Raw genomic sequence first — 27,285 nt, 5'->3', positions numbered from 1 at the left:
CCTTGGCTTTCTTTATGGTTGAGGGGGATGCAGCTTAAGGGACACAATCAGGCTTTGCTGCCCTCAAGGAGTGTGTCATTACTACTTGGGAAAATCCTAAAGTAAAACTTGGTCCCCATGTAAACTGTCATCTGTTTAGAGCCAGCACACATTCTCCAGTTCTTGTCAATGGAACCTTCTCATTTGCCCTTTGTAGAGAACAACACAGTGTGAGTTATTTCTTCTAAAGTTTCTGGATGGTAGGGTTGTCCACATGTGCTTTTAAATATCAAAAGAAAAGTTTGGGACTTAATATTAATTGGGGGAGAGGGCAGGAGGTTAGTTTTGTTTTAATGTTGAAGAAAAGGATTCCTTCATATTTGTCACTTGAAAGTTAACTGTTTTGAAAGATCAGGAAAGACCTGACATGTTTTCCATTTTGAGGGATCTGGGGATAAAGTGAAGCCCTGGTGGCACAGTGGTTAAGAGCTCAGCTGCTAACTAAAGGTTGGCAGTTCAAATCCACCAGCTGCTCCTTGGAAACCCTGTGGGGCAGTTCTGCTCTGTCCTATGGGGTCGCTATGAGTCAGAATCCAGCAATGGGTTTGGTTTTTTTGGTTTTGGGGATAAAGTAGGGTTGCCAGGGAAAGGAAGTTTTCACAATGAATTATCTTTAACTTTTGTTAGGAGAGGAAGCTTGTGTCTTTTTAACCAGTGAGCTCTGACAGTTTTGCTCACAAATGTATTTGTGTTTGTATAAATGTTAAACAGCTTTTAGTTTTTGGTAAAGAGGTAGATGATGTAAGAAATTTTATTTTTATTTAGATTTATTTCTAAAAAATGAGGATTGCTTTTAAGAGAAGCAAGATCATATTAAGCACTTTATTTTTTAAGAACAATATTTCCCCTGAGGTTAGAAAAAGGAGACCAATGATAGTATGAGACTATTTCAGCACAGTAGATACTTGATACAGTAAATTATTTTGGAAGTCATTCATAATTCAGGTGCATTATCAATGATAATTAAAAAAAAAAAACAAAAAAACCCGCCGCTGTTGACTCAATTCTGACTCATAGCGACCCTGCAGGACAAAAACTATAGGGTTTCCAAGGAGCACCTGGTGGATTCGAACTGCTGACCTTCTGGTTAACAGCCATAGCTATTAACCACTATGCCACCAGGGTTTCCAGATGATAATTTGAGGTAGACAATCATGTGAAATATAATTAACATTCTAGGACCTTCCTTCGTGAATTTGTTTTTACATCTCTTCCTTCACCTATTTGGCTCTCTCCTTAGCATTTAATGTATTGAGTGGTATCTTCTATACAATTTAGGGAAATACCCAGGTGTAGTAAGTTGGGGACTCCATTATATCACTGCCTACAACACATGTAGGTTGGAATTCTACAAAGAACACAGATTGCTGAGATTGTCCATGTTTCATCCCTTTCAGAATGTGTTTCCTTTGCCTGCCTTGAGACCACCAGACTATTAGGTGTTCTGAGTTCTTGCCCTTTTCTTGCTTGTGTGTTTCTACCTTTACTGTTGGCAGCTGCTGCATCTTCCTGTGTCTCATCTGCCTCATCTAATGTGTTTGGGCCTGGAAACCATAAAACAAAGCCCAGTGATTTAAGGTGAACCCAGGCCTTAAAATTTCAATGAAATATCGAGTGTGACTGAATTCATCTTGCATTATCTGAAGCTTCCCAGTACAGCTAAAGTGCTTGTATCTCAGCAGTCTGTGTTCTTGGCAGAATTCCAACATTTTACTCTACATGTTTTATAGGCAGTGATATAATAGAGTCCCTAACTTATCACACCTGGATATTTCCCTAAATTGGTATAGAAGATACCACTCAGTACATTAAAGGCTAAAGAGCCAAATAGGTGAAGGAAGAGATGTAAAAACAATTTGTGAAGGAAAATCCTAGAATGTTGTTAATTATATTTCACATGATTGTCTACCTCCAATTATCATTGATAATGGACCTGAATTTGATGTTAATGGGGACTGGTGGCAAGAGCCACCCTGGGTCACAGCCCAGTTCTAGCCCCAGCTCTGCCAGGAGTTTGCGCCACTTTAAGTCAGATTCCTCTTTGCTCTGGGTTTGTTTCCTCATCTGCACAATAAAGAAGTTAAACTAGATGAATTATCTATCTATCTCTAAGCACTGTTTCAGGTAAAACATTTATAGTTTTTACAGAATTGAATACAATAGGAATCTGACAGTATGAGCTTCAGTGTATGGACCTTTAACTTCTAATTTACCTACTAGTTTCTTTGTTACAAATGAGTTTGTCATGATTGAGTTTTGGGCAGATGTATCCTGATAAATCTGTGTAAAATGAAACTTTTTAAAAGCCACCAAAAAAAGCTAATTATTTAAAGTAATTGTGTTACAGAAGTTCACATCTAACCTAAATTTCTGCCCCAGCTGTCTCTCTGAGCAAGTCGCTTAACCTTCCTCACTTTCCTAATTTGTAAACTGAGATGTCATTTTAACTCTTTTCTCTTTCCCTACTGTTTATGCGTCACGCTGCAGTCACTAAAGCCTCTCACATTACAAGCAGTGGTGTAACAGAATATTCTTGAATGCATCTTTTATGCTTATGTGGATGCTTCAGCAGCAGAAATTCCTGAAGTGAATCACTAGGTAATATAAAAATATATATAAATAAAAGAATATAAATTTTTCTGGATTTAGTCAATTTTTTACTTACTGTTCTATGTTTTGGGTTCCCATGTTGTTAGAAAAATTAAGATTGTTTTAAGAGAAGTGAGAGCATATTAAGAACTTACATTTCTGAAGCACATTTTACAATCTGAAGCACATTTTACAATTTAAACAAATACCAGTTTTATTTGAAGAATGGTAGAAGAGGAAAGGAAGACCTCACCGGGCTAGGTGTTGCTTCTCCTGAGGTATTTACACTAAATAGGTACAACTAGAAGCAGGAGTAGATGCAGAGCTGCTAACAGTACAGACAGAAACACACACACAAGAAGAGGACGAGAGCACAGAACATCTAACCGTCTAGTGGTCTCAGGATGGGTAAAGGAAGCTCTTATTCTGAAAGGTATAAAACGTGGACAATCTCAGCAATCTGTGTTCTTCGCAGAATTCCAACCTGCATTTTACTCTACACGTATTCTAGGCAATGAAAGAATGGAGTCCCCAATATATTAGGCTGGAAATTTCCCTAAATCAGTGTAGGAGATGATCCACTCAAAATACTAAGTGCTAAGAAGAAAGGCAAATCTCTTATCTGCTGGAATGTTTGATAAATTCTGTATATGTTTACTGTTTACTGAAGATGAGTGTGCTCTTTGATTTTCTGGAGAGTTGAATCTACTGCTGACTTCATCTTTCTATTAGCATTGGACCTCAGGGAGCATGTCAGGAATTATCCATAGAACTTAAAAGTGGAAAAGAGAACTGTTTCTCTAACCTTCTCTAACATAGAAGAAGTCTTAGCTGTTGTGAGTTTTAAAAATACATGCTCACATTTGCCTTTTCTTCCCACAAATAGAGAGATGTATAGACCTCCCTTGGATGTTTGGTGTATATTTTTTTAAATTTTGTAATAATTACAGTGATTACTAATGGGAATATTGTACTCTTTTGAACTTTTCTCCTCAAGGACATTCATCTGTGTCAATATTATCATCACCCTCTGGAACTGTGACATTGACACGATACTATTATTTAGCAGTCTATATTTAAGTTCCCAAGTTGTCCCAGTAATGTCCCTTATAACTGTATGTTTTCAGTAAACAATTCTACAAGGATCATGCATTATATTGAGTTAATCATTACCGTGTCTTTTTAAAATTTAGAACAGTACGCAAGCCTTTTTTTTTTTCTCCATGTCATTGACATTTTTGAAAAATCCAGGTCAGTAGTTTTGTAGCATGTCCTTAAATTTGGATCTGTCTGATTGCCTTTTCATAATTAGGTTCAGGTTATACTTTTTTGGGGGGAGGAGGAATTAGAATACCTTCTCAGTGTGTCAGTTTGTACCATTATTGGTCATGATGTCAGTATTATTAGTCATATGAAATTTGATCATGTGATTAAGGTTGTGTCTGCCAGATTTCGCCATTGTAAAGATACCTTGCCTGTTTGCAGTTAATGAGTGGAACTTTGAGACTGGATGGGTATACTGCTCCCCAACAGTCTTTTTGCCCAATAGGTTTGATATCCATTGCTGACTTTTGCCCAAATCAGTTACTACTGTTTTTCTTTCTTCCTTCATCTAAATTTATAATTGGCATCTTCTGTAAAGTACAGCTTTAAAGAAAGCTGTCTTAAAGAAAAGGAGCCCTGGTGGCACAGTGGCTAAGCACTAGGCTGCTAACCAAAAGGTCAGCAGTTCAAACCCGCTATCTACTCTGTGGGAGAAAGATGTGGCAGTCGGCTTCCATAAAGATTACAGCCTTGGAAACCCTATGGGGCATCTCTACCGTGCTCTCCCTGTAGGGTCCCTATGAGTCAGAATCAACTCAACAGCAACAGGTTTGGTTTTGGCCTTAAAGAAAAAAAATGTATTTACATTAGAATTACCCAGACCTTTTGAATTAGAATCCCCAGGAGTACAGCGAGAATGAGGCCCAGGTATTGAAAGTTCTGAAAGCTACTTGGATGACTCCAGTGTGTAGGCTACCTTAACAACAGCTGCTCTGTTTCTGAACTGGTTATGAATCTGTGGTCACCTTGGATTTAAGTGAATTAAAATTCCAGTGGGGGCAGGTGGAAGCTCAAAAACGTTTTATAAAGGTCATCAGGAGTTTTTTTGTTATTCATTTTCAAGAACCACTATTCTGTAAGAAAGGTCTACTAGTCTGTGAAGGGTGGACTTGAAATACTGGAAAGACTACTGCATAGGAGAAAATATTTTGGATAAATGTTTTCATAAACATCACCTACCTCTGTCCCTCTTTTAAAGAGTGATGAAAAAAGCTCATATATCTACTTCCCAACTCACAGACAAATACCAGACCAAAAACCTCCATGGCATGCTATCTAAATTTATTTTGGCATGTTGTGTGTATCAGGATTAGGTCTGACTGTGTGTTATAAGAAAAGAAATGGCTTAAATGAGTTTTCCATGAGATGATTTCAGGAGTAGACAATCTGGAACTGGTAGTGGTTTTGTACATTACCTAGGACTGGTGTTCCTTTCTGCTTAGCATGCTATCTCCTGGCCCAGGGGAACTGCTCAAGCTCCAGCCATTGGGTCTGATGAGGTATCAAAAATTGGCAGCCTCCTCATTTAAGGGCACTGTCTGAAAATTGCTCTTCTGTGTTTCTACTGGTATGGTGTTGGCCAGAACATAGACACTTGGCCACAGATAGCTACAAGAGAAGCTGGAAAGCCATCTGTGTTTGAGACAGCCATGTGCCCAGCTTCATGCAGGGTCTATTACTAAGAGGGACGGAGAACAGATTGTGAGGACAGCTGTTTGACTTTGCCCCCACTGGATTTAGCAGTAATACCTGTTAAAGGAATCCCACAGAGCTTGGGAGGGAGGAGGTAAGCTTTTAAGTTCTCTCAAAAAGAAGAGAATCTATTTAAAGAAGAGGAGAGCCAATTTAATGACTGTCAAGTAGACAGGAGTTTATGTGAGCTGCCTTATACTCCCAGGAGGAAAATTTCCTTGAAAAGTAATTTATAGTCGGGGAAATGCTTGGTGGATATGGAATTGGAGCAAAGGGAATTGGGTGATGTTTAGAAATGTTTTCATCAAGCTTTAAACAGCTATGAGTCAACTTTTCATTTAGGCATTACTGCCAGGAGCACACACTGCTGGCAGTCTAAAGCACCGTCTCCTGGTGTGGGGAAACACTTGGTTTGCTTCTAACTCTTTTTCTCTTTGACAAGTTGTTTCTGTTTTCATCTCAGTTTAGGACATTTTTCTGTCTTCCTATTAATTCTTCATGTCTTTGCCCCTTCCGTCTGTTACATTAAGGTTCTTTAGGCCCTTCTCCACTGACGGCTGTTCCGTTTCCAAAGCTTCACAGAACTTTTAAGTGTATTCTTAATCTTCATATTGGATTTATCATTTCCGACCCCACTCCACCACCACCACCACCACCGCCGGTTGCCGTTGAGTCAGTTCCGACTCATGGCAACCCCATGCGTGTCAGAGTAGAACTGTGCTCCATACGGTTTTCAGTGGCTGATTTTCAGAAGTAGATTGCCAGGCCTTTCTTACAAGGCACCTCTGGGTGGACTCAAACTTCCAGCCCTTTGGTCAGCAGCTGAGTGCATTACCTGTTTGCACTACTCAGGTACTTCCTCACCCCTCTACATCCCGAAAAATCAACAAAACAACAGCAATAGCCTTCCATCCCTGTCAGAAAGATTATTTTGCTTTTGTTCAGCTTTTGAGACTGTAACATAATTCTGCCTCTGCGTGTCCCTTGTAGCAGTAGTCTTCAGTATCTTCAAGGCTAAGACACATGCTCAGGCTGTGCTTGTAAGGCTTTGGGACTCTAAGGATGTTGAGGGTGATGCCTGTTACAGAGGTGTCCTCTGAGGACATTGAGAAGAAGTTCTTTCTGGGCCTCAATTCCAACAGGTTAGTTTTGGCTTAGCAAGGTATTTTTTCCTCTTATTAGTATGGTAAATTATGCAACTGGGTTTTTTTTTTTTTGTAATTAGCTGTTAGGAAGTTTAGTGCCAAATTTGTGTAATAGCACCTTTGGCTTCATCTTTTCTGTTCAGATCCCTGTGCTCTTATTTCTTCACCTACTTTGTTTTATCATCCTAGATTGTGTCATTTTGTAAGTAGCATAAAATTCTTTCTGCTACAAAGTCCAGGAAACAACAATTATACAGTCATGGCCAAATATCATGGGGTAGATTTTGGTGAGTTACGCATTAGATTTATTCTGATCATTGAAAAGGTCTTTATTACTCCCAGACCAAAACCAAAACTGTATGTTGTTCATAAGAATCAGCATAATACAGATGGTCTCAGTGAGATAAAATATTAGGATTCTACTCTCACATTTCTTTTTTTAAATGTGGTTAAGACTAACTCATTGGTTGTTTTAGTGTAAGAACCAGAAAGACAAAACGGTGCTAATGTTGACCACAGTTTATGGTCAGTGTCAGCAGTAATTCAGTCGGTCTATCCAGTTACAAAATAACAAAGACCTTAAAGTGTCCCCCCCCAGGGATCGATGGTATATGGCGCTTGCTTAACACTGGCAGGCTACAGGATATAGTGACTTTCAAAGAGAGGCACTCTTGGAAATAGTGAAGAATGAAATAATTTTATCTGGTGTCCTTGACTGATGAATAGCAACAGCATGACTGGGCCAAGTTGTGCAGGACAGGCCCCTCTCAAAAACCTCCACAGTGAAGGGTTTAGTGTGGAGGCCAGTCTTCTACTGGTGTGTTTGTTCTAAGAATGCTTGTAGAGCTACAGGGGGACTTCTTCAGCTGACAGCAGTATTAATGCCTGCAGTGTGTTACACTGTCCTGGCAAGCACAGGAATACCAAAAAATACCTATGTGTAAAGAATCTAATACAAACTTAGTACATCTATTTACACAAATGCTGATAAGACAAAATCAAATGATTAGAGATGAGTAATTTTAGTCAAGAGTATTTCTAGAGTTGAATTTTTTTTAATCTTAAAATATTTCTTAGAATTAATTTATTCTTGGAAGTATGTTTTTCTTAACTGTTGTTAGAACGTAAACGAAGTGGAAAGTGAATGAATATGTGCACTGCTCTTGCGTTTTGGAACCCTTAACAGTAACATTACTGAACCATGAATTGGCCCTTTTAGGAACCTGGTCACTATGAACTGTTCTTTTAAGTGAATGTGTCCTTTAGCTCTGCAAGAATGACTATTTGAAGGGAGTCTAAGGAAGGGCATAGTTGGTCTGGGATGGGAAGAAGTGGAGGAAAGAGGTATAGAGATAAAATTCATTCATGAATAATTTAGTTATCCTTTAGACGGTTTTCCAGTTTGTCTATGTGCAAGGGGAAAGGTAGAGTTAGAAGCAATAAAAAATTATATGGGAAGAGTATCTTGTGATATTTTGCCACTAATATAAATTGGTTCTCTGTGTCACTAAGTGTTAGTTCACTGTGTCTTTAAGAGGTGAAACCTACATGGCTACTAGAGTAAGTTGCAGAGTTGGTGTCCTTGGAAGTTCAGCCCAGAATTTCATTTGCTTGTCAAGAATCTACTTTGGATATAGTGTGTGTTTCTTATTCAACGTTTAACTCAATCTTGTCCCTCTATTAAACTTTATAATTAGTCTACCTATCTTTTAAATCTTTAACTCAATGACATTTTAATGTTTAAGGAGATTGTGTAAAGTGAAATTTTAAATGCAAATGCTTTGAGGATGAATCTATGAAGTCATCTTGACATGTAAATTCATAAATTCATGTCAACTTACTGTACTTTTCCTAAAACTTTACTAATATTCTTACTATGAGCATGGCCCCCATCTGTATGCCAACCATAATAAAAGCCTGACTTGTAGCAAGTAAGCATGCATATCCTGTCCTTCTTTTCCAGCAGCAATCAGAAACGGAGACTGTTCATCTGTTCATCCCAGCCCTATCAGTCGGCGCCATTATTGGCAAGCAGGGACAGCATATCAAACAGCTTTCTCGCTTTGCAGGAGCTTCTATTAAGGTACCATTCTGCCAACTGTAGCTCTCCTAGTGCTTTAAGTACAGCAAGTTACAGAATCACGACTCACGTTGTCATTTTATAATCTGAACTGAAGTGGCAGACTATATTAGGGTTATATAAGGATGTGACAGAAAACCTCAAACAATAGTGGCTTAAACAAAGTTAACTTGCCTCTGAAAAAGGCAGTCTGGAGGTAAGTAATCGAGGGCTGGTATGGTGGCTCCTCCCCACCAAATTCCTGGACTTGGGTTCCTTCTAGCTCTTCTGCAGGTCTGACCTTGGTCCCCATGGTCCCACATGCACCAGTCAGTGCTCTAGCAATCAGTCTGTTGTGTCCAGCCAGTAGGAGAGGAGGCTACAACAAAGAAGACCTTCTCTTAAAGGAAGGTTCTGTTAGTTGCTGTAGGATATTTCTAAATGTTCCATCACTCAGAACTTGGTCACAAGGCTGACATAGCGAAGGGCGGCTGGGAAGTGTAGTCCATGTGTGGCCAGCTAAACATTTTATTACTATGGAAGGTGGGTTAACAAATATTGGAGGAGAACTAATAGTGTCTGTCATATAGATAATTGCATGCTCTGAATTCTGCATTTTAATATGCTGCAAATTTGAATATCAAATACATGAGTTGTTTTAAGCAATAAGCTGACGGTAGCTTTCTTCAGGAAAACATTGATCTATTGGGGATCTGACTTTGGTTATGTTTTATAAACTTTTTATTTGAAAATGTATTTAAAAGAACATAATACATTTACCATTCAACCCATTAATCCCACTCCTGGGTATTTATCCAAGAGAAATAAAAACTTAGGTTAACACAAAAATCTGTACACAAAATGTTTATAACGTCTTTATTCATAATTGCCCCCAAATGGAAAGAAAGCAGATGTCCTTTAACTGGTAAATGGATCAACTGTGGTTCATCTGTAAGGAACAAACGATTGATAACGTGCAACAACTTAGATGAATCGTAAATACATTATGTTAAGGGAAAGAAGTCATACTTTTCAATTTATATGACATTCTGGAAAAGGCAGAACTATAGGGACAAAGAATAAATCATTGTTGCTAGGAGTTGGAGATGGGGGCGTTGAAGAGAAAGAGGCAGCACAAGGAAATGTTGGGGAGTGATGGAACTGTTCTGTATTGAATTTGGTGGTTGTTACATACATGCCTGTACATTTGTCAGCTCAGAACTGTAGACTAAGAGTGAATTTTACTGTATGTAAATTTTTTTAAAAAGTAATTAAAAATGAAAACACGTAACAGAACCCATATATTCTCTTGCAGCAAAAATAATAGTACTTGAACAGGAAATCCAGCCAAAATAAATGATCAAGTGGTAAACCAGCTTTACTGTCCTGCTAGTTGCCTGATTAATGAGTTAAAAATCAATCTTGGACACATGCTCACAAAAAGAATTTAGTAGATCCATTTTAGAAAAACTGCAGTGAACATTTCATGCACAAGAAGAATTAAGAGGCTCGGTTCTTATTCTTTGACTTCCGTGGAGGTTTTTTAATGAGGTTGAAAAATGTTTTTATATCCAAAAAGTCTGAAAACATGCATAATCTGAAAGACTTACCATCTCTCAACACTTTGATATAGATTTACATATACCATATGTATGTAAATATTCATATATATACATCATTTTAGTAGGCACATAATATTTAGTATCCCCAAGTCATAATTATTTGTATTCACTTGATGGACATTTATATTGTTCTTAATTTGTCTCTGACAGTATGGTAATGAACAAAATTCTTTGAGCAAGATTGTGTACCATTCTTGTTTCTGTAATAAATACGTTTACAGAAACAGACTTGGTAGGTCAGAGGGTATGTGCGTTTTTCAGGCTTTTTAAAGTGTATAACAGTTTACACTCCTAACCTCAATGTGTGAGTCCCCTTAGCCCCAGCCCTCTATCACTAGTATTTACAAAGGTATTTTTTTTTAAATCATCTATATGAGACCAAAGAGTCAACAATTACTTTAAAACAAAGATAAGAATGTAAGGGAGCAGGAAAACTAGATTAATGCAAACGAAACAGCCAGAACTGAAATGTTGAGAATGTTCATGAATTGTGAAGAATAAAACCAGTGTCACTGAACAGTCTGGCTAGAACTTGTTGACTGAGTGGGAACCTAAACTGCTGTGTAAACCTTCACCGAAAACACAGTGAAGTATTATTTAAAAGAAAAAAGAAAACTAGCGGGAAAGGTGAGAATGATATTTTCTCTCCAGGGGTTTCCTGTGAATAATCCTGAGAGTTTGAAGTAAAAGGAAGTAATTATTTGCTTGTTTTATAGACTCAAAATTAATCACTGCCCAGCATAAAGTAGAAGTAGTATCAATTTGGCCCTAGGTGACAGAAATGTCAGTTTCATTTTGAGGGAGGAAGACAGCATGATTCCATTAAAAACAGTCTTTTGACTTTAAGCATTTATGTGCAGAAAAAGGTCTAAAAGACTATCAATTGACAGGGATCATCTCGAGTGATGGAATTTGGGGTGATACTGTATTTTTGCTTCCTATTCTTACACAGTAGTAATGTATGTTTAAATAATGAGAATGTGCTTCTTGCACAATGAATATGTCTGGCATAAATGTATTTCTTTCAAAACGACTCCTTCCGAGTCCTGGGTTCCCCAAATCTTTTCTTACTATGACCCTGGGGCAATGCTGGTGTCTTCTCTCTTCAACAGTCTCTACACCCTTCCCCCAGTGCAGGCTTTCTAAATGATTTCGCATACTATGCAAAAATAGAAAGCCTAAATTTCCTTTTGTCAAATTAGTGTTTATTTCGTATATTACTCCAATGACATACTTTGAAGAATTTACTAATAGTCTTAGATTTGTAAGTAAACTTAGCAAAAAAATTACGAAAACAGCTTAAGAAAGAAATCGAGTTTTCGTTTTAAATTCTATAAAATTTGGAAGTATATAATTAAAAAGCAGTGTCCTTCTCATAAAAACAGAAAAGGTTGTGCCAGGCAGTAGCCTCAAACCATAGGGTGCAGAGTCTCTGGAGGAATCTGTTACACAGACAGGAAGCCCAGGGGAGTCTGACACAAGTGGGCCAAGGAGCACACTGTGAGCACCACTGGTGTAGGGATTAGCATGGGCTTGGGAGACAGACTCAGCTCTCCCTCCAGCTCTGTTAGCTGTGTGATCATGGGCCAGGTAACTCAACCTCTCTGGCCTTCAGTTTCCCCATTTGTAAAGTGGAGGTAATAACCTTATCAGGATGTGGTGAGGACTAACTGGGAGATTGCACGTGGAGTTTCGCACAGTGTAAATATACAGTTTGTGGCAGGAGCCATAATTGACTAACCCACCTTAATCACTGCCCCTCCGTAACTTTCTTCCAGGCTTTCTTTTCTGTTTAGTCATTCATGTGCAGATTCATTTGCACTGGGTTTCTGTTTGTGGCACCTGAAGTAACCCATTGTTGATGGGTCTGTTACAGATCGCTCCAGCTGAAGCACCAGATGCAAAAGTGAGGATGGTGATTATTACTGGGCCTCCAGAGGCTCAGTTCAAGGTAAAAAATAAATGGATGTGGAGAGTGAATGACTTCTGTTCAAGAACTCCATTACCTGACTTCTCCCTTAAATATGTCTAATACCAGTAGAAAGAATCTCAATGGAAATTTATGTGACTAACAGCAGAGTATAAACAGCCAAAATTATTTTTCAAAACAAACCAAAAGCCTTTAATTTCGAGAGTTCCTTAATGGTTGTTGATAAGATTTGTTGGATTTACCTGTCTTCCAAAGGTGAATATGCTCAGTGGCCCGTTATCACATCAGGTGAGACCATAAGACTTTTGTGCTTCTGATATGAATGACACTTACAGGATACGTTCTCATCTGTAGGCTCAGGGAAGAATTTATGGAAAAATTAAAGAAGAAAACTTCGTTAGTCCTAAAGAAGAAGTGAAACTTGAAGCTCATATCAGAGTGCCATCCTTTGCTGCTGGCAGAGTTATTGGAAAAGGAGGCAAAACGGCAAGTACTTCAGCAAAACCTGTGCAGTGGTATGAAAGGGAAAGCACTGAAAGGTACTTAGGAGTTCCAAATCCCTGAATTTTGGCTAATTCATAAAAGTCTGGACCATCTTGGCCAAGGTTTGGAAGATTGCCTTTTGTACCTCCTGAGTGTTGGTGTCAGCTACTACTGAAAATAAGGCATGTCTTTGAGACCACTTGGGTGAGAGGGCTGTCCCATGTTTCTAAGGGACATTAAACATTCTGTTGCTATAACTTCAGTTTATTTTTATTGCACAAACACATCATGAAATGAAAATTAGAAGATTTCATCTACACTTGTACCTCTATAACTGAACAAAGCAAACTGTTTCCAGTTGCAAAAACATAACTTTTAAGTCAGTTGTTTTCAAAGCTACTTACAATTTCTGGGCTTGAATTGGTTCTGCCGTTCACTGGGCGTGTAACTTTGGACAAGTCAATTTCTTTGCACGAGCCTTGGTTTTAATCATCTTGAAGTGGGGACAATCCTAACAGGCTTGTAGGATTATTAATGGATTACATGAGACTTGTAAAGCCATAGTCTGGCACAGAGTGAGTGCTCAGGAAATAGCAGCTTTAAAAAACTCCCCTTAACATGATTTGTGTTTATCTTTTCCAGGTGAATGAGCTCCAGAATTTGTCAAGTGCAGAAGTTGTTGTCCCTCGTGACCAGACACCCGATGAGAATGACCAAGTGGTTGTCAAAATAACTGGCCACTTCTATGCTTGCCAGGCAAGTGGGCTCAGAATTCCTAATGTGATAACCAAGTTTTTTGCTTTTTTTCTCAAATGGAAACAACAGTTCTCCCTGGGTACCCCCACCCCACCTCACCTCCCCCAATATAAGTATTTAAGGTTGTTTGGTGCTTAACACTTTTAGTCCCCCTTTTAGCAGATGCTTTCAGAGACTCTACTAGCAAACCGATGTGTATCCTTAATCCTCAAGTGAATTTCTGTTTAGAACTGTTAAAATGGGAGAGTAAAATAACAGTAATTTTCAATCAGGTAGAATTTTTCAAAGCTCTGTCCCTTTGCAGGTTGCCCAGAGAAAAATTCAGGCAATTCTGACTCAGGTAAAGCAACACCAACAGCAGAAGGCTCTGCAAAGTGGACCACCTCAGTCAAGACGAAAATAAAGGCTCAGGAAACAGCCCACCACAGAGGCAGAGATGCCAAACCAAAGACAGATGTCTTAACCAACAGATGGGCGCTGAACCCCTATCCAGAATCACATGCACAAGTTTTTACCCAGCCAGTCGTTTCTTTGAGGACCAGGCAACTTTTGAACTCCTGTCTCTGTGAGAATGTATACTTTATGCTCTCTAAAATGTATGACACCCAGCTTTAAAAAGAATTTAGTGGGGGAGGGAGAGAGAGGAGCTCTGCACTTCCCTTTTGTTCTATTCTCACCTTGTAACACATATTCCCCCAGGAATTAATGTTTCCCCCAGTAACGCCAGAGATTGGTTTAATGATGCAATTGCTAAATTCATCAAATAAATAAAAACGGTTTGCTCCTAAGTAGAATTATCATAAACGTTAAGCCACTAGCATAGAAAAACTTTTTATTTGTATCTAACACTAACATGAATAACCTAAGGGAAGTGCTGAATGGTGTTGGCAGGGGTATTAAACGTGCATTTTTACTCAACTACCTCAGGTATTCAGTAATGCAATGAAAAGCAAATTTTTTTTTTTTTCTGAAAATTTTATATACTTTATAAAGATGAAAGTCCAACCTTTTTTAAAAAATGAATTTAATCAGCTACCAGCTAACAGGCAAATAACTGAGGAACGAATTTTACTTCTGGCTGGTGACAGTAAAGTTGGAAAAATAATTCAAGGTTTTTTGAGGCTTTTGACAGTTATTAGCTGGAAAATCCAATATTCAGAGAAACGGAGCAGTGCCTATGTTTGGAGAGCAGCAGTACCATTTATTTTCTTGTTAATGGTAGGAGAAGTTTCTGATGGTACTAATAGAGCAAAGTGGTGGCAGGAGGTTTGGGAACGGCTAGTTTAAATGGCTTTGGGAGACTTGGGTCTTTTGTTTGGCTACGTGATTGAATGCATAAATGCTTTGTGCTTTTGACTATCACTACCTAAGGAAAGTGCACCAGTGAAGAGATGCAGCCCCTGTGGACTTTAAACTGATTGGCAAATAGGAAGCTTCAGCTTGTCTTCCAGAATGCTTAGTTTGCCAATACATTTCAGCCTAATTGGTCTATACTTCGAGCGGACATCAAAATAAATGCTTTGTGAAGACTACTGGGGCGGTCAGAGATGGTATGACAGTGTTTAAAGGCGCAACATCTCCGTGTGCCAGGCACTGTCTGTGGGCCTCACTAAGCTATTTTGAAGATTTTTTAAACAATGATAAATTAAAAAATCAAGAAAAATGAAAGGGCACCTAAAACATTACCTAAAATGCAGTGGGATTTCTTATACACTATACAACCAGCTGTTTGAAAGTAAGTCAAAAGGTAGAGAATACAGAAAAACAACTTTTGGAATATAATTTGAATGACTGTGATAAGGTATTTGCCCTTTGATAAATGAATTTGTTTGCCCAATCCTTAATTTGATGGCAAAGCCCGGTAAGGACAGTTGTGTGGGTGGTCTCCAAGGCCATGCTGCTCTCTGAGTTGTTTTGATGTTGCTTTTTGTTCATAAGATGATCACAGTCATCATGCTACACTGATCTGAAGGGCATTTATAATAACCCTTTAAAAAAATCATTTTCTCTCATTTGTATTTCAAGATAAATTTCTACATGGACTAGATAAGTTTTTCTGACGATCAGTATACTGATTAGACATTTTGAAAATGGCTTGAAATGTTTTCAGAAAAGCAGTTTATTTTGTAGTTTTAGCCAAAAAGTGCCCTTTTTTGTCACGGAATTCATCTAGCATTCATGATTTGTTTTCATACAATGAATTAAAATTGCCAAAAAAAAAAAAAACACGGACCGACTTTCTGGTTGGATTTCAGGTGAGATGTGTTTAATGCCAGAGTTCTTCCTCAATATTTTCTCCAGTATTTGATTTTTCTTAATACAGATAGGTGCTGCATTTATATCTGCTGGTTTAAATTCTGTCATATTTCACTTCTGGCGTTTTAATGTGGCAAATCATGTTTTACTTTCAATTAAGCATTGGTAATTTGGAGTATCTGGTAATAGCTAGGATATAAATCTGTAATTGAGTTTTGTATTCACCATGTATGGATCATTCCTCATCTATAATGTGCCCCCAATGCAGCTTCATTTTCCAGATACCTTTATGCAGAATAAAATTTTTCATCATTAGATGGAGCTTGGTGTGTAGTATGTTTTGTTTTTGGTGTTTCAAATGAATGTGAAAGTTCTGAATTTGATCAAATTAAGAACTTAAAAAGATTTTTAGTAATACTATGTCAATCTCAAGTACCAATATTTACTGGTAAAATGTTTATTTCTCCATTCCATGTAACTTAATGCCAACCTTGATAATACTGTTGTGTATGAACTAAGAATTACAGATTTTAAGAAAGTTTTCCTAATACTTTTTTTTTTTTTGCACTAAGCTAACAACCTCCCCTACCCTCCCAAAACACGCTTCACTTTCAGTGGCATGGCAGATTTGCATGACTTTTAGGATCCATGAGACTTGGAACTTGTCTAAATTTTTACTTTCTTCTTTCATTTGGAGTGCTCTTGAAGAGTTTAGAAGCCTTGTCCAAGAAGAATATTCTGGTATTTACTGCTGCCCTTAATCACCTCAAAGAAAAGGTAACTGGACTGGTGTGATGGTAGTTTTTTGTTGTTTTAATTTGGCCATTCACTCTACAGACTATCTGCATGTAAGCAAAATTAAAAACCTGACTGAGCAGAGTTTAAGAGGTGCAAAGGGGCCAGTGCTAACTCCTGGAAATCCTGCTGTAATCCCCAGGAATACAGACATGTTAAAAGTTTTGGTTTGAACCTACTGAGTTTTGGTATGAGTTACTAGCTCACTTAGCTACAATCTCCAGGTGTCGGTCAGCATGAGTGCCCATGAGGTAGACAAGGCTTGTTTTGACAACAACCCAACCAACTTATTAGAGAAGCAACTCAATCCAAATCTGAAATGACTAAAGCAGTTCATACAATTTTATTCACACTTGAACTCCACTGGAGTCAGGGATGAAGTGTGGTCTTCTAGTCCAAGAATGAAGTCTTCAGGTAATGTGTCAGATGCTATCTGAGCTAACTGGTCATCATAAGAACGCAGGGTCCATAATTTCTCTAATTCATAGGTTTCTCTGGTTTCTGGAAGCATCAAATGAATCACCATGTTGCCTATCAGGGACAGATAAGAGTTAAAATGAAGAAGCTTTTATTCTTGTGATCTCACAACCCTCTACAGCTAGTATAACTCTAGGAACTACAACAATGGTTCTTAAGCAGTGGTCCCTGGATTAGCGCCACCTGGGAACTAGGAATGCCCCACCCCAAAAAAACACAGAAGTGATGCTGTGCCTTTCTCAGTGCATCATACGGGAACTGCATGGTGTTAGTACGTAGCATTACAGGTAGTGTTAACTTTATCCAAGTGATTGAAGGTGGTGTCAAGTTTCTCTTGGAAGACAATTCTCCATGGGTCTCACATTTCTACACATCATGTGGGCAAAAACACTTGACCACCCTTTGTTCTGGACTATCTTTTCAAAGACGTTTGTATTGTATAACGAATAGTCTTAGGAGATAGAAATAGTGTCTCCTTCCAAACCAAAAGGCAAATTTGGCAGAAGTCTAGACACATTTTTTATTGTCACAACTAGGTGTTGGGTGGCAGGGACACTGCTAAATATCCTACAATGCACAGAACAGTGACTCCCCCCCCTAACAAAATTATCTGGTCTAAAATGTCAGTAGTGCTATGGCAGAGAAACCCTAGCTTACAGCCTTGGAATGCCACCAGAGCAACAGGCAGGCATACTCATTGTCTATTATGAAAAATTTCAGTTCCCTAAGCTCAGGGTACCTCTCTGGTAACACTAGCTACTGTGTTCAGGTGTCATCTGGCCCTCTGTGTTGTCCTATGGACTTGGGGAACTGACGCAAAAATGTTCATGCTAGCTACTGCTATTGCTGGGACTAATCCTTTGTCTTTCTGTAAAACTGGCAACTTGTTAGTTTGTAAGTAGTTTATAAGACCTCTCACAGGTCTTGACATATAATTTTTCCTTTAATAATTTTGTAAGGAAATACTTTGAAACAATCCATATATTAATACCCAAACTTGTTTTTCCGTTTCAAAATTCTAGGTCTCCGCTTTTGTCATTCCTTGTGCCTTGAACGCCCTTCACCCTCATCTCCATTATTTAAGGCCTAGGTCGCTGCCCCCCACCCACCTCCCAAGCCTTCCTCTCCTATGTTATCCATCCTGCTGTCCACCATCTTCCAAACCTGTGTGGTTAGTTTTACATTTATATCTATATATACCATATAATGTACATAGCTCTTCCTCCAAGAGTGCATTATCTAGCATACTTTGGTCAGATGAGGATTTCATGTGTGAATAAGACCACCTGCATTATAATTAAATAAAATTTTGGTTAATTTAAATTCCAAAAAAATTTTCTATGAAAAAGCACTCAGCAATTTGATCTTAAGTCTTTTACACTGAAATCAATTAAACATTTGGTATCACACTAATGTTCATCTATTAAACGTGCCAAAATAACTTACCAAAGTCCACACAGAGCCAGTCATCAGTGTCCTTCCCTTCTATCTTAACATGAGGGTCACTTTTACACTTCAGGTATTTGTACTGAAAAAGGCCAGGTCATGTATTAAAGGGGGTAGAGGTAGGCCTCTGCTCTTAATGAGGGTCTGATGTATTTTCTTGGTCTTAATTTGGGAACTAGTTTAGTCATTCCTCATAGCTATAGCTTGACCTCGCACTTCTCTTCCTTCGTATCTAAAATTTTTGCAAAAGTAATTTTCATGCCCTTGTCCTTGCTCTTCCTTAGAAGCTTCTGTGAAAACTCTCCCATTCCTTTCATATCTCAAGTCCGATGGCCACTTCTAAGTCTTCATCTTATTCCATCCCACTATTACAGCTGACAAGACACCCTGGAACTGGAACCTTGTCTTATAACTCTTCTCCTGGCTCTCTTCCAGTCTCTCCAACTACCTTTTTTTGGAACCCTTCTCTGCTCTGTCATGTGCCAGGACTCTGCCCCCTTCTTATTTTATGCATCCCCAGCTATTTTTTCAGTCTTGACTGTCCTCTCTATGACTGCTTTTCAACAGAGGAAGAGGTATGTTCCCCTGAAGAATGTTACAGAATCAACTGGTGGCTTCCAACATACAATTTCTTCCTCATTTTAATTTGTATTCAGCCAAGCTGGAAAATAAACTGCCTTCCCTGTGAACTCAGATGGTGGGGACTAGATCTTTTTCATCTTTACCTTCACAATACCCAGCATGGTGTTTGGGAACACTGGACCTGCTCAAACATTTGAATTAAACTCTAGACTACCACTGTGCAATAGAACTTTTTTGCAATGATGGAAATGTTTTATAGCTGTGTTGTCCAACATGGTAGCCGTTAGCCACATGTGACTTCTCAGCAACTGAAATGTGGCTAGTACAACTGAGGGAACAGAATTTTTAACTTATTTTTAAATAGCCCCATGTGGCTACTGGCTACCATTTGGACAATGCAGCTCTAGAAAGCTCTCTGGGTCTACTGTCTTCTAGCTTGCCTCAGGTTATTTTTATATTGTTTTTTTCCTTGTAGTCTCAAGAGACAAGAATTAGAAATAACCTGATTTAATATGGTTAGATATTTGTCCCATACCTTGTACTATCAAAGAACATAAACCACCCTCAAGTTTTGAAAACGTGGGCTTCTCTTACAACCTCATATGACAGGTTTACTTTCTAAGTGTTGCTCCTCAGCCTGATGCACTGGCAGTATCCCACTCAGCTAATGGTCCAAAAGAGAAAAGCAAGCCTCCTACCATTTTCACAATGTAGTAGGCCATGGCATGTAAGTGTCGGGTGGAGGTTCCACTCCCAATCACAAAGTAATCTGTATATTTCACCTCAGGAGGAACCTTGATTACACAAATGTCTCTTGCATTTTCTTGCCTCAGAAGTGAAACCAGTGTATCGATGTCAAACTTGAGGCTGGTATGATCTGAAATGCACAAAGATTTGCTTGTCAGATGGCCAAGTAATAGGCAGACACTGTATTTACTCAGGAGTCCCTGGGTGGTGCAAATGGTTAACTTGCTTACCTGCTAACTGAAAGGTTGGAGGTTAGAGTCCATGCAGAGGCACCTTGGAAGAAAGGCTTGACAGTCACTAAAAACCCTATGGAGCACAGTTATACTCTGACACACATGGGGTTACCGTGAGTCAGAATCAACTCAGCAGCAACTGGTGGTTGGTATATACTCAGAGCTGCAGGTGAAATGGCTGCTCCATGAAGGTGTTTAGATCCAAAATGTTTTGAAAGACCACAAGGCCCAGGACTCCTGGCAGCTGAACCTGAACAGTGTTTCATATACCACTGTTCCAAGTTTTATGGTCAGAGTGCTCAGATTACCCAGAGCCACCGTACATGTGTTGCTGTTACCACATTGAAATAGAGCCACATCAGCAACAGATGACTTTCTATTCACTAGTACTTGAAGAAATGAGCAATAAGCCTCTAACAGAAATGTTATAAGAGGAAAAAAAAACAGTGCAAGTTGGAGAGGGGATGATATTCTGAGACATGTTAAATTGAATCCCAGACCTAGAGGGTCACAGAACTAGAACTGTGAGCTAGAAGTGCTCCCAAGTAGTATCAGATGCACTCCCTTCACTTGAGAGATGAGGAAGCTTGAGGTAGAGCAGAATTAATGTGTGGCCCAAGATCACCCAGCTAGGCAATGTCAGCTGAAACAGCAGTTCTCATTTTTAATCCTTAAGTTTTTCTTAAAAAGCCATTTGTCTCAAATTTATATGGTAAGGCAATGGACCCCAAATAACAGCAGCAGCAAAAAACTTGAATAAAGTAGGGCTCACATTTCCTGATTTCAAAACATACTATATAAAGCCATGGTAATTAAAACAGCCTCATACGATACTGGTATAATAACAGACATATATAGGCCAGTGGGATAGAATTGAGAGTCCAGAAATAAATCCATACATCTACAGTCAACTGATTTTTGACAAAGGTGATAAGTCCATTCAATGGGTAAGGCAAAGTCTCTTCAACAAATGGTGCTGGGAAAATTGGCCTTTCACATGCAAAAGAATAAATCAGGACTCATGCCTCACACCATACACAAAAATGAGTTCAAAATAGGTCAAGGACTTAAATGTGAAAACTAAAACCATAAAAATCTTAGAAGAACATATGGGGTGAGGCTATGGGACCTAATTTTAAGGATGGTTTATCAGATATGACAACAAAAGCACATGCAGCAAAAAGCAAAATAGATAAATGAGACCTCATAAATAATTTTGTTCATCAAAGAACACTGCCAACAAACTGAAGAGGAAAACCTACAGACTGGGAGAAAATTTTTAGGTCTGATTAAGGGTCTAATAACCAAAATGTATACAAAAATTTCAACTTAATAAAAAGACAACCCAATCAAAAAATGAGCAGAAGCCTCAAGCAGACATTTCATCAAAGAGGATATTCAAATGGCCAATAAGCACATAAAAAGATGCTCAACATCATTAGCCATTGTTGTTGCTGCCGTGTGCTGTCGAGTTGATTCTGACTCATAGTGACCCTACAGGACAGAGTAGAACTGCCCCATAGGGTTTCCTAGGCTGTAATCTTTACAGAAGCAGATTGCCAGGTCTTTTCTCTCAAGGAGCAGCTGGTGAGTTTGAACCACTGACCTTTTGGTTAGCAGCCAAGGGTTTAACCACTACACCACCAAGATTCTGTCATTAGTGATTCCCAAAAACCAAACCCAGTGCCGTTGAGTCAATTCTGACTCATAGTGACCCTACAGGACACACAAGAATTGCCCCATAGGGTCTCCAAGGCTGTAAATCTTTACAGAAGCAGACCGCCACATCTTCCTCTCAAGAGCAGCTAGGGGGTTCAAACCTCTGACCTTTTGGTTGCAGCCAAGCGCTTTAACCAGGGGTCTTCATTAGTCGTTAAACCAACCAAACCAAATCAACTCACAGCGACCCTATAGGACAGAGTAGAACTCCTCCACAGGGTTTCCAAGGAGCAGCTGGTGGATTCAAACTGCTGACCTTCTGGTTAGCAACCAAGCTCTTAACCACTGCGCCACCAGGGCTCCCATTAACCATTCCATACCAAACCCACTGCCTTCGAGTCTATTCCGACCCACAGCAACCCTGTAAGACAGAGCAGAACTGCCCCATAGGGTTTCCACAGAGCAGCTGGTGGATTCGAACTGCCAACCAGGGCTCCAATTAACCATTAGGGAGATGCAAATCAAAACAATGGGATACCACCTCACCCCCCTCCCCTACTAGAATGGCAATAATTAAAAACGGAAAGCAACAGGTGTTGACAATGTGAGAAACTGGAACCCTCCATTGCTGGTGGGAGTGTAAAGTGGTACAGCCACTGTGGAAGACATTTGGTGGTTCCTCAAAAACCTGAACATACCAACAGGACCAAGGCAAAGGAAGGCACTGAGAGGAACGCAAGAATAAAGGGCAATCATGGTTTAATTACCATAAAACAGACAACCCTACAACAATAGTATGAACAAATAACCTAAAAATGGATATATAGGTAGAGAAGTATGCTAAAGAGTGGGAGGGTGCAAGGGAGCACACTCATCTGCAGATATAGGCTGGATTGCAGATATTTCTACATACACATTTATAGATGCTACATGTATATTAATATAGACAATAGAACACACAAGGGGCATAGTCATGGAAACTAGACATAATCAAACACCTCGCAGAGCGAAGTTACTAGGCTTGAAGGCTGAGGACTATAAACTTGGGAGACATTTATGTCAACTGACATAGTCCATAAAGACAATTTCTACATCCTACTTTAGTGAGTAGCATCTAGGGTCTTAAAGCTTACAAGTGGCCATCTAAGATACAACCATTGGTCTCATCCCGGCAGGAGCAAAGGAGAAAACGAAGACCCAAGGGAGTAATTAAAGGACTAATGGACCACATGAACCACAGCCTACATGACCCCAAGACCAGAAGAACTAGATGGTGCCCAGCTACCACTACCAATTGCTGTCACTGGGATCACAACAGGGGGTCCCGGACAGAGCAGGAGAAAAAAATGTAGATCAAAAAAACAAATTCACAAAAAAGATCAGACTTACTGGTCTGACAGAGACTGGAAGAACATAAGACACCCTTCTAACATGAAACTCAAACCATTCCTGGAGCCTACCTTTCAGTCAAACAACAGACAGGCCTATGAAATAAACAATATCACTGGAGAGGAATGAGGTCCTCAGAACAGTTAATTATATGAGACAAAAAGGGCAAAATCTGCCCAAAAGCAAAGGCAGGAAGGGGTAGGAAAACTGGACTAAAGGTAACAGGGAACCCAGGGCAGAAATTGGAAGAGTGCTGACACATTGAGGGGACTGCAACCAATGTCTTGGAATATTCCATGTATAAATTGCTGAATGGAAAACTACTTTGTAAACCTTCACCTAAAGCACAATAAAATTTTTTTAAAAAGTTGAACATAGAACTACCATATGAACCAGCAATCCCAGTCCTAGGTATGTACCCAGAAGATGTGAAAGCAGGAATGTAAGCAGAAACGAAATCTCCAACACATGAATGGAGAAACAAAATGTGGTATATACATACAATGGAGTATTACTCAGCCATAAAGAGAAATGAAGTCCTTATGCACGCCACAACATGGATGAACTTAGAAAACATTATGCTGAGCGAAATAAGTCAGTCGTAAGGACAAATAACTATGATCTCGCATGAAATAAGCAAATATATAGAAGATTATTAACGGTTATTGGTGGAAGGGAGGAGAAAAGGAGTTTTTGCTTAGGGGGCATAGAGTTTCTGTTAACGGTGGTGGAATAATTTGGAAAAGGATAGCGATAAACATTGCACAACATGAAAAATGTAATGTCACTGAATTGTACATAAGGAAACTGGTGAAGGTTTTGTTGTTTATAGTTTCACCACAATTTTAAAAAAGCCATTTGGGTTACATAATAACTTACGACAATTTAAAATCTTTTCTTTCCCCTGTAGAGATCTGGACATTCTGTTCTTATGCTCGGAGAATTAGCCTGTAAATGTATAGTTCTAAAGCTGACTTCTAAGGACCTAGTGGCTTAGTTCACTAACATCTTTTCTTCCCATACTCCATCCTTTTACAGATGGGATCGGTTTACTATTTCTCAAGTTTCTAAAAACTTTTACGACGATTACCAAAACAGATGATTACCAGTCGCTGTGGAATCAATTCCAACTCATGGCGACCCCATGTGTGCAGAGTAGAACTGCTTCATAAGGTTCTCAAGGGGTGACATTTCGGAAGCAGATCAACAGACCTGTCTTCCGGGTGCCTCTGGGTGGGTTCACACCGCCAAGCTTTTGGCTAGTGGTTGAGCGCTTAACCATGTGCATCACTCAGGGACTTCTACAGCAATGATTTCACATTGCCGTGCAGTTGATTCCAACTCATAGCGACCCTACAGGGCTGAGTAGAACTGCCCCATAGGGTTTCCAAGAAACAGCTGGTGGATTCGAACTGCCGACCTTTTGGTTAGCAGCCGAGCATCTTAATCACAGCGCCACCAGGGCTCCAGAGCAATGATTAGAGGAGATGGGGCCATTTTAAGAGCAATGATTAGAGGATCTTAAATTGGCCTCATCTCTTATTAGCGCTTCTTCACACTCCTTAACGCCTAACCCCTGGCTGTCAGAATCCTCAAGCCCCTACACTTCCGACAAGTCCATTCTCTGGACTCCAGGAAGAGTGTGAAGAGGGGTTAGGACAGTAAGGCCGTCCGGACGCGTGAGGCTTTGGAGAGATCATCTCTTGGCCTCGCAGCTTCCTCACTCTGAAATAGGAATGCTGGTGCCAACTACCAGGAGTTTTGTGACTCCCAAAAGGAACACATAAAGAGGGGAACCCAGAGCTTCCTCGGCCGGGACCTGACTCCCGGCCGCCCAGAGAGAGGATCCACACCCCTACCTGCTGCGCTCGACTCGCGGCGCCCCTCGTCGGCAACACCCTCCGCCCGCTCCTCCGGCCGGGTCCCGCCGTGCAGGCCGCGCGTGGGGCCGGGGGCCAGGTAGGCCAGGCCGAGAGGCGGGCCCGAGGGAGGTCGGGTCCCTGCGCCCACTGTGGGCCTCAATCCGCAGGAGAGGGCACCACGCCACAGAAGCGCCCCGAGGCGCCAAGCGCCAAAGGCACCCGGCCCCATCGCCGTCGCCGGGTGTTGACGTCACGGGACGGAGCTTAGCAGAACCGGAGCAGCTTCCACAGATTTCGACTGGCCCGGTCAGCCCAGCGCCGCCTGGAAATTCTACGTCAGGGTGTGGGCAGGCCCAGTTTCCGGGGGCGGGGCCGCAGGCGGAGCCTGGAGCCTGGATGGAATGATGATGACCGGGGAAGACTGACTCGGGTTTAGGTTTTGTAGAGGTCAGAGGGCAAATAAATATTTGATTGCGGACCTTGCTTTGCGCTATGTTGTAATTATGCACTATGTCTTCTACTTTTTTTGTCTGCCTCCCTCCACTAGACTGTAAACTGCATAAAGGCAAAAAAACTTTTTAGACAACTCTCCTCTCCTCAGAGCCTAAAACAACTCTTGATACTGAATATACCGAAGTGGCTGCTATTGATTAGATTGGAATTAGGTGGCACAACAAATGCTCCGTTACTAGTTGAAAGGTTAGCGGTTCAAACCCACCCAGAGGCACCTCAGAAGTAAGTCCTGGCGATCCTCTTTGAGAGGCCATAGCCTTGAAAACCCTCTGGAGCAGTTCTGCTCTGCACACATGGGGTCACTAGGTGTTGGAGGCGTGGGAATCGACTCCACGGCAACTAACAACAACAACATTTACACTCCTTTTAGGGAGAAGCACCCTCCAGTGTACCGCACCTTGGAGACCATCTCTGTGAGAAAAGGAATGCTGAGATGCTGTTACAAAATTAAGGAATTTGAGAACTGAAAGAGACCTGATGGGGAAAAGTGACTTGCACAGGAGCATACACTTACTGGCCAAGCAAGAAACAGAAGCCAAGTTTCTGAACTCCTGGTAACTTCAAGGAAGGCTTTGTGGAGACACTAGTAGGAAAAAAAAAAAAAAAACTAGTTGCTGTGGAGTCAGTTCTGACTCACGGCAACCCCGTGTATTAGAGTAGAACTGCTCCATAGGGTTTTCTTGCACATAATCTTTAGGGAAGCAGTTCATCAAGCCTTTCTTCCTAGGAGGGGGGACTATTGCAATAGGGGGATGCTCTGACCATAAGATCAAATCTCAAAGAAGAGGCAAAAAAGCCTTGTCATAGGTAAATAAAATGGGGAAGGGGATCCCTGAGTCTTATATAGGTCATATAAGGAAGGATGTTTCTTTGCAGTAAACCCCAGAACAAAAAAGGGTGGGAGGATTTCTTAACCATTGCAGTTTTCCAGGAGCACAGGGTTTAGATAAAATTCAACATTGCCAGGGTCAAATATCCTAAATGCCTGGAACAGTGCCAAGCACATAGCAGGTACTCCAAAAATGCTTGCTACATTATTTGATTTCTTTTAAAGAAATAACTCCAAGCATTAATCTTGTGGAAATTAAAAACTACAGAAAAGCACAGAAACTAATATAAGCACCAGTGTGTACCACCTCAAATATTTACAATTGCTTCAACTTCTTTTTGAAAACAAGTATTACAGATGAAAGTTAAGTCTCTTCTGTCCTCCAGTTCTATCCTCCTCAGTCCCATCCCCCACCCCCGCCCCAGGCATGAATTTGGTGTGTTTCCTCAGCTTTTGCCCTCCAGTCCATGTTCCCATCCTTTTCTCTGAACACTCCGTTTGCTTAACTACCTGTATTTGCTTCGAGGAGAATATGTCCTTTATCTGCATCATCATTTCCCCAGATCTCCCAAACCCTGCACTTCAGCCAATCCAGGACCTCCCTGCAACAAAGTAATCCATTGTCGAATCCTTCTTATGCTATCTCCAGACTTTTTTTTTAATCCAGATTCTTGTCTTTATTCCCACTGTCACTTCCTTAGTCCGAGTTCTCATTAGCTTTTGCCTACAGTAATTAATGATACAGGGAGCAGTAGTGGTTCGTGGTAGAATTCTTGCCTTCCATGCAGGAAACCTGGGTTTGATTCCCACCCAATACACCTCAAGTGCAGCCACCACCCATGTTAGTGGAGGCCTGTGTGTTGCTATGATGCTGAACAGGTTTTGGCAGCTTCCAGACTAAGATGGACTAGGAAGAAAGGCATGGCAATCTACTTCCAAAAATTAGCCAATGAAAACTCTATGGATCATAACAAAATATTGTCTGATATAGTGCTAGAAGATGAACCCCCTAGGTTGGAAGGCACTCAAAATACACAGTGGCCACAACAATGGAGTGAAGCATACCAATGATGGTGAA

General features: G+C 40.2%; 2 protein-coding genes across 6 annotated transcripts in view; one reads left to right on the top strand and one right to left on the bottom strand.

The window, feature by feature from the left end:
- The window catches only part of IGF2BP3 (insulin like growth factor 2 mRNA binding protein 3), a 140,559-nt gene extending 124,914 nt beyond the window's left edge, over positions 1-15,645 (top strand). For 2 of the 4 annotated variants that reach the window (XM_023732325.1, XM_004377451.2), the window contains 5 exons: positions 8,536-8,652; positions 12,127-12,201; positions 12,535-12,666; positions 13,306-13,419; positions 13,724-15,645. In XM_023732325.1, coding sequence (XP_023588093.1) covers positions 8,536-8,652; positions 12,127-12,201; positions 12,535-12,666; positions 13,306-13,419; positions 13,724-13,822 — 537 coding nt within the window. In that variant the 3' untranslated portion in view covers positions 13,823-15,645. Of the gene's footprint in view, positions 1-8,532; positions 8,653-12,126; positions 12,202-12,534; positions 12,667-13,305; positions 13,420-13,723 lie in introns of all 4 variants that reach the window. The other 2 variants (XM_023732324.1, XM_023732326.1) reach the window with 2 other exon arrangements.
- On the bottom strand, positions 15,615-25,128 carry MALSU1 (mitochondrial assembly of ribosomal large subunit 1). Of its 2 annotated transcripts, none has more exons than XM_023732327.1 (4): positions 24,863-25,128; positions 19,758-19,852; positions 18,394-18,475; positions 15,615-17,001 (listed from the first exon to the last, which is right to left on the bottom strand). In XM_023732327.1, the coding sequence occupies exons 1-4, from the start codon at positions 25,092-25,094 to the stop codon at positions 16,814-16,816; spliced, it is 597 nt and encodes a 198-aa protein (XP_023588095.1). In that variant the 5' UTR covers positions 25,095-25,128; the 3' UTR covers positions 15,615-16,813. The 2 variants fall into 2 exon arrangements, with proteins under 2 accessions (XP_023588095.1, XP_004377569.1); XM_004377512.2 differs by having other exon boundaries at positions 15,634-17,001; positions 19,674-19,852.
- Between the last annotated feature and the right edge of the window lie 2,157 nt (positions 25,129-27,285).

This window comes from Trichechus manatus, unplaced genomic scaffold (assembly GCF_000243295.1).
Source record: "Trichechus manatus latirostris isolate Lorelei unplaced genomic scaffold, TriManLat1.0 scaffold00050, whole genome shotgun sequence".
Taxonomy (NCBI): Eukaryota; Metazoa; Chordata; class Mammalia; order Sirenia; family Trichechidae; genus Trichechus; species Trichechus manatus.
This window is presented reverse-complemented; position numbering and strand designations above follow the sequence as displayed.